Source organism: Brassica napus, chromosome A1 (genome assembly GCF_020379485.1).
Source record: "Brassica napus cultivar Da-Ae chromosome A1, Da-Ae, whole genome shotgun sequence".
NCBI classification, from domain to species: Eukaryota; Viridiplantae; Streptophyta; class Magnoliopsida; order Brassicales; family Brassicaceae; genus Brassica; species Brassica napus.
In genome coordinates this window covers 20,186,048-20,193,092 of record NC_063434.1, presented here as the reverse complement: position 1 = coordinate 20,193,092, position 7,045 = coordinate 20,186,048, and the positions used below count along the sequence as shown (strand labels likewise).

The following is a 7,045-nucleotide window of genomic DNA, read 5'->3' as shown; positions in this document are numbered from 1 at the left end:
TTATGTCCCTCGTGCTTGTACTCACAATCTTGCAAATAAAGTCAGGATAAGTAATCAAAGTTATGTAATATTCTGGAGTCTATGCCTCCTTGGACTCTGTTACCAACACTAAATAAGATCAAAATGTTGACAAAAAAAAAGAACATTAAAACATAACACATGATCCAATTACATTTCAAAACATCAAGACCCAAAATTCAAGAAATAATTTTGTTTATTGAACAAAACCAAAGTATGAAAAGTGTACCTAAGAGGTAGCTTTTCTTGGATTCCTATTTGGATGGTTTTTTTAATATTGAACTGGTACATAAACGTTAGAATAATACTGCTACTCAACCGGTGAAAACACAACAAACAAAAAAGAAGCATAGTCGAGTGGAATTTATGGATGTACAACTATTGTCAAACTATTAAACCATTTTTTATCTAACATCAGCAAACAATACAGAGAGGATATTAGAGTACACTTCGATAAACATCTACTTATTATTATTGAAGTATATATACGAAAATTAAAAGAAACAAATATTGAAATGTTCCCACAGGGAGATCCAAACCTTCCGCTGACACAGAGTCAGAAGAACGATGATTAAAGTTTTGCTTCAAATTATTCCATATATAATAAACTCTCTAATTTTTAAAAAAAAAATTCTATTAATTATTTATGTAATACTAGTTTATTATAATAATAATAATAATAACTAATAATAATTAAAAAAAGAAACAGAGCAGGAGACAGCTCTGGTCTTCGTAAATAGTCCACGTTCTTCCTCCTTTCCATCTTTGAACAGCTCATTTTAGATCTCTCCTCGATTGATTCCTCTTTCTTCTTCATTATTATTATCCTCTCACTCTTCTTCTCCTCCTCTTTCTCCACAATCACCAATCTCGTCTTCTTCCCCTTCTCTCTCCACGCCGATCTGCTTCGAAATGGAAGGAGGTGCCGATGGAACCGTCCGCGTCGGTGGTCTGAACTCCAAGCCTGGTCGCGGACTCGAATTGGAGTCCGATTCCGCGGTTTCCTCCCCGGTGACGCGTCAGAAAGCAGCCGCCGCGAAGCAATTCATCGAGAACCATTACAAGAATTACCTGCAAGGCTTGCACGAGCGTATGGAGAGGTTCGTAGCACCAGTTTCTGAGGGTTGACTTGACTTTTGTTTGACTTGAGAGGATTTGATTCTGTTAATGTTTTGTTTCCACAGACGCAGAGAGTTTCAGAGGAAAGTGCAGGAAGCTCAGCTACCTGTTGAGGAACAGGACGAGATGATGCGGAATCTGGCTCGTCGGGAGACTGAGTACATGAGGCTTCAGAGACGTAAGATTGGGATTGATGACTTCGAGCTCTTGACTGTCATTGGCAAAGGTGCCTTTGGTGAGGTAACAGAGAGATCTGTGTGATTTCTCTACACATTGACATGTTTTACTTAAGGATTGTGTTTAATCGCAGGTTAGATTATGCCGTTTGAGATCTACAGGCGAGGTTTATGCCATGAAGAAGTTGAAAAAAACTGATATGCTTAGCCGTGGACAGGTACCTACTTTGTTGTTTTTTTGTTCTATGAGGAACCGTAACATGTGTTAGAGTAGTAGTAAGTGGACAATTGCTGCAAACAGAGTTTAACCTTCTGACTAAAACTCAGATCTAAGGGATTAGATGGTTTGAGGGCCTTCGGATCCGAAACCTTTTTGTCATTTTAAAGAATAATAGTTTTGATGCAAGACAAGAGCTTGAGAATAGTCACCGTATCATTGGATTGCTTCAGTTTCTGTTTTGCGAGTTTTTTTTTTCCTTATATTTTACTGGTTTTGCTGTTCTCTTTGCTTTTCTCTATAGGTTGAGCATGTAAGGTCTGAGAGGAACTTACTTGCGGAGGTTGACAGCCGTTACATTGTGAAGCTTTTCTACTCTTTTCAAGATTCTGAATGTTTGTATCTTATCATGGAGTATTTGCCTGGAGGTGACATCATGACTTTACTCATGAGAGAAGACATTCTCGCCGAAGATGTTGCTCGCTTTTATATTGCTGAGAGCATCCTTGCTATCCATTCAATCCATCATCACAACTATGTTCACAGGTATAATCATAACCCTTGACGTCGGGTCTTCTTTATGCCAAGTGATTTTGTGTGCTGGGGGAGAATCTCTGCGAATTATAGATGGTTTTTAATTTGTGTTTGTTTCCTCTTGCATGTAGGGACATTAAACCTGATAATTTGATACTGGACAAGAGTGGGCATTTAAAGCTTTCAGATTTTGGTCTATGTAAGCCACTAGACGAGAAGTATTCTTCACTGCTATTAGAAGACGAAGAAATGCTTTCTCAGGAAGCAGAGAGCCAGTCAGGAAAATCAGACTCTGACAAAGCACCCTGGCAAATGCCTAAAGAGCAGTTGCTGCAATGGAAGCGCAATCGCCGTGCATTGGTACATATGCTTCTTCTCTAATTGGATCACATAGGTTTACTCATTTTTTGCTAGACTGTAAATGTAAAGATAAATTATTAATTTCTTTCAGGCTTATTCAACCGTTGGAACTCTTGATTACATGGCTCCAGAAGTACTACTAAAGAAAGGATATGGAATGGAATGTGACTGGTGGTCGCTCGGAGCAATTCTGTATGAGATGTTAGTTGGGTATCCCCCATTCTGTTCTGATGACCCCCGTATAACATGCCGCAAGGTAGGTGTATATATATGTCTGCTTAGTCATACATTTTTATTATCTAGAATAAAAATATTTTTGCTTACTTATAAAGATTTGTACTTCCTCAGATAATTAATTGGAGGGTATGCTTGAAATTCCCTGAAGAACCGAAAATATCCGATGAAGCCAGGGACTTGATTTGTCGCTTGCTGTGTGATGTTGAGTCAAGGTTGGGAACCAGAGGTGCCGAGGAGATAAAGGTGAGACTTGTGAAAAGGATATGTAAATATGCACTTCGTTTTGCTTGCTTTTCAGCCTTGAGATCGTCGAAATTTGGTTTTGTTATTGTTTCAGACTCATCCGTGGTTCAATGGCACCCAATGGGACAAACTGTATGAAATGGAGGCAGCTTACAGACCAACTGTTGATGGAGAACTAGACACACAAAATTTTGAGAAATTCCCTGAAGTAAGTACTTGATATGAAATTTTCTGGCTTTGATTAGTTGGTGAACCATAAACTTGTTTTAAAGCTCCTAAAACAAACTTAAAGAGACGTCTGGTATCCTCATCAAGTTTTTTTTTTGTTTTTATATAAAATCTTGTAGGTTGAAGGATCGGCATCTGAAGCACCACAAGTTGGTCCTTGGAGAAAGGTAACGCACTCCACTTAATTCCTGTAGTATAATCTGTGTTGCAAATTGATGTTTTGGAATGTCTCAGGACATGATAAAGCTAGCAGGTTTTTTTTTCTGAAATGGTTTACATAGTAGCTTTTGGTGCTAACTTGTTGATTGGTTGAGCAGATGTTGACGTCCAAGGACAATAACTTCATAGGATTTACGTTTAAGAAGTCAGACATCACAAGATCAATGGAAAATACAGGTGCCTCTTCTTTCTTTCTTTATTGATCAATGTGATTTCCTTATAACTTGGTCTTTAAGCTAAGAGTTTTCTATTGAGAGAAGGTCGAAAAGTTGATATACATCTAAGTTTAATCCCTGATATTGAATGTAGGTACGGACATGAAACCAAATGGATCAGGGGACGCCCCGTCATTGATATCATTGTTAGGTACGTAACAAAATATAGTAAACCGCCACAGCCAGTATGTGTTTGCTTTAGTGACAGTTTCTATATTATTTTCAGGTCGGATCAATATGGAAGAAGCTGAAAGTGGTGAGTTAAACCAAAAGACATAGAGAAATACAAAAAAAAATTGTTCTTTTATATCCGTTTGCAGTTGTTTTCTTATCATTTGGCAGAGCCGGTGGAGGCGATGGTAGTTTTGTAAACCACATACATGGCTTATATGATGGTAGTTCATAAAACTTCTATTTGGTTCTCTTTTCATTTCTTTTGTAACATATTTTGTATTTTTCTTCTTTGGTCTATAAGAGAAACTGTAAAGAATGGAAGAACCATTTCTGTGGGGACATGTTCACCTATTCAATTGAAAGCGTAGAAATGAAACTTTGCTTTTCTGCCATAGTTGTCCATCTCCTCTGATTTACTCGGTTTTTAAATTATTTTTTGGTTTTTATCGATTACATCTGTAACATGTTCAAGATCCGGTTAACACTGAAGAGAAACCGGGACAGAGTGACGTCTAGAACTACTTTCTGGATTCCTTGATTCAACAAGCTCAAAGTGGACAAAATTTGGAGAATCAGTAGTAAGAAGTTACTATTTGTTAATTAATCATGTGATTAGTTGACCGCAGAAGAAAAAGCAAGTAGTAATTAAATAATGAGTATTTAGTGTATTTTCTTTTGGGACATTTGTGGATATCTGAATTGCTTATGTTTAATATCCGCGCCTTAAACATTATATAGAAATATTATTTTATGTATTATATATTTTTATATATTATGAAATAATAAATATATATCGAATAATTAAAAAGTTTGTAACTATTACATATATAATTAAATTAGTGCAATAATATAAAAATCAATTATTAATCCAAACAATAATTTATTTTATTTGATAGAATATATAATTGAATTTAAATGATGCTAATATATATAATATATTTTATAATATTAATGTCTATTAAATTGAGTTGTCAATGTTTGTTCAAGGGTTTTCATCAAACAAAAATTGTTCAAAGTAAATTTCAAAATTAAAATATTTATGTATTTTATACGATATATTGTTTAATTTAAAATAATATATATATATATATATATATCTCTTTTAATCTTAATAATTAACTAAATTAGACTTTTTACTTATATGGCTTTGTAATCATTTGTATCTTGTCATAAGAAAAAATTTAAACTATGGATCACAAAATTTGACTGTGAGACTTTTAACACTTTTAGTAATTTATGATCGTTTTAAAAATTTCAAAATATAACATATACAGAAAAATTTAAATTTTTATTATATGTTTTTTTTTAAGGAACGTCTATTCTATTACTCAAGCTTGAGGTGGTCTAGGTAACCAGACCGGAATAGATCAACCAACGAAATAAAGTTATCTATGAAATGACCTCGCAGTCCTAGCTAAAGAATCTGAAATCTGATTTTGCGCTTGTGGAATATGAGTGATTTTGAAGTCTGGAAAGCATATCTTCGGAGTCGCTATCCTCTTTAATTATGTTACAAAGTTTGGCTAAGCATGAGACTCCTTTATCATGGCGATCAAATCTTTGCAGTCCGTTCTAAAGCTTTGACATGTCGAATATTAAAGCATGTTCTCCATCGCCCATCGCAATGCTCCTACCTCCGAATGAAGAGCAGACTCTTGACGTATATAATTTCGTGTCCCCATAAGTTGAACCTTCCCCAAGCTATCTATCCAAACTCATCCACACCCGCTGAATTGTGATGTGGATGTCCATGACCCATCTATCATGCATACATTATCCAAGCTTAAGACTTGAAGTTCCTCAATATTATGGTCCAATATTATGGCCTTGTGGAGTTGGAGTCACCATCTCGCTTGCATCGAACCATACTTGACACTTACTCTGCATAGCGCACTAACTCCAACAGAGCTCTATTAATTCCCCTAAAACGTTTGTCATTTCGGGCCTTTCAAATGTACCAAATTATCCAGGGATAAGGATCTCTGTCTAGTTCTGGCTCGACAATGTTGTTCTTTCTCCAGAAAAAATAATCCATATTAACATATATACTCAGGCCTGGAAGATATCTGGACTTGTTGGATTCGATGACAAGGACCAGCTTGTAGAGCTGGTGGGTACTCAAAATTGGCATGGGTAACAGATTCTTCAGGCTCACCACATCGTGGGCAATAGTTATCGCATCTCATGTTATGCTGCACCAAATTCCTCGTTACTGCCACATGATCTGTTATCAGTTGCCATATAAGATGACATATCTTCTGCGGTGCCTTTATCGTCCAAGCAAAGGCTTGAAGCTTAGTAATACTTGGTTTCAGTACTTTTTTCTCCCTCTCAGCCTTCAATATGTTCTGAACTACCCAATATCATGACTTAACCGTGTACTGGCTATTCTTGGTGTAGCTCCAGCAGTATGTGTCACGACAATGAGTTGAGCTGATGGTCAAACTTCTTATGAAAGGTATATCGGCACGGACAACATAATCCTCTAGTATCCCAACATTCCATTCTTTCGTTTCCTGATTAATAAGGTCGCTGACTCTCATGTTCGGATGGAGAATTGGGGCTACAGGTCGAGCCGGCCTAGCTCGTGTTGTAGGGATCCAAGGATCCTCCACACTTTGACTTCATATCCAGAATGTATCTTATGTCTGATTTCCAATAGCAATAGCTTTCGTGCCGCTGAAATACTGGTCCACACATATGATGGATTGCTTATAGGAATTACTCGCAAAGGCGAACTCATTATGTAGTATCTTCCACACAATACTCGAGCCACTAACGAGTCAGGGTATCGTACTAGCCTCCATAATTGTTTTGATAGTAAAGCCAGGTTAAACTCATGGATTATACGGAAATCAATGTCGCCTTCCTCCAGTGGTAAGTAGAGCTTTTCCCATTTTACCCAGTGAATTCTTCTCTTTGGTGGATTTGAACTCCATCAGAACTGTACAATGACACTCGCAGTGTTTTCATATATCTCCAGCGGGAGCAGAAAAGTAGACATAACATATGTCGGAAGAGCTAGAAAAATATATTTAATCAAAACTTTGTTTCCTCCTTTAAAGAGTCATCTACATGTTCATCCATTCACTCTATGCAGTAATTTGTCCTTAAGAAAAACGAAGAGCTTGCATTTGGACCCACTAATATCTTCTGGTATTCCTAGGTATGTTCCATTTCATCCTTCATTTTGGATTCCAAGTGTATCTTTAATCTGCTGTCTAACATTCGCGTCAATCCTCTTACCAAAGAGTAAAGAAGATTTCTCAAAGTTAATACATTGTCCGGATGCTTGTCCATACTTC

The 7,045-nt window shown here is 36.6% G+C and overlaps 1 protein-coding gene across 1 annotated transcript; it reads left to right on the top strand.

The window, feature by feature from the left end:
• Positions 1 to 741: 741 nt before the first annotated feature.
• Positions 742 to 4,132, top strand: LOC106451733 (serine/threonine-protein kinase tricornered). Its single transcript, XM_013893716.3, has 12 exons — positions 742 to 1,118; positions 1,203 to 1,377; positions 1,448 to 1,531; positions 1,835 to 2,076; positions 2,196 to 2,424; positions 2,516 to 2,680; positions 2,773 to 2,904; positions 2,999 to 3,112; positions 3,252 to 3,299; positions 3,450 to 3,528; positions 3,661 to 3,717; positions 3,793 to 4,132. Exons 1-12 carry the CDS (start codon positions 931 to 933, stop codon positions 3,843 to 3,845), a joined length of 1,566 nt encoding a protein of 521 aa, XP_013749170.1. The 5' UTR covers positions 742 to 930; the 3' UTR covers positions 3,846 to 4,132.
• Positions 4,133 to 7,045: the final 2,913 nt, after the last annotated feature.

Bases quoted from the DNA above. Each gene is read 5' to 3' on its own strand.
- LOC106451733 (XM_013893716.3), top strand. From the start codon at position 931: ATGGAAGGAGGTGCCGATGGAACCGTCCGCGTCGGTGGTCTGAACTCC. The intron at 3,300-3,449 runs GTAACGCACTCC...TTGGTTGAGCAG, and splicing joins AAGTTGGTCCTTGGAGAAAG to ATGTTGACGTCCAAGGACAA. The intron at 3,718-3,792 runs GTACGTAACAAA...TATTATTTTCAG, and splicing joins GTCATTGATATCATTGTTAG to GTCGGATCAATATGGAAGAA.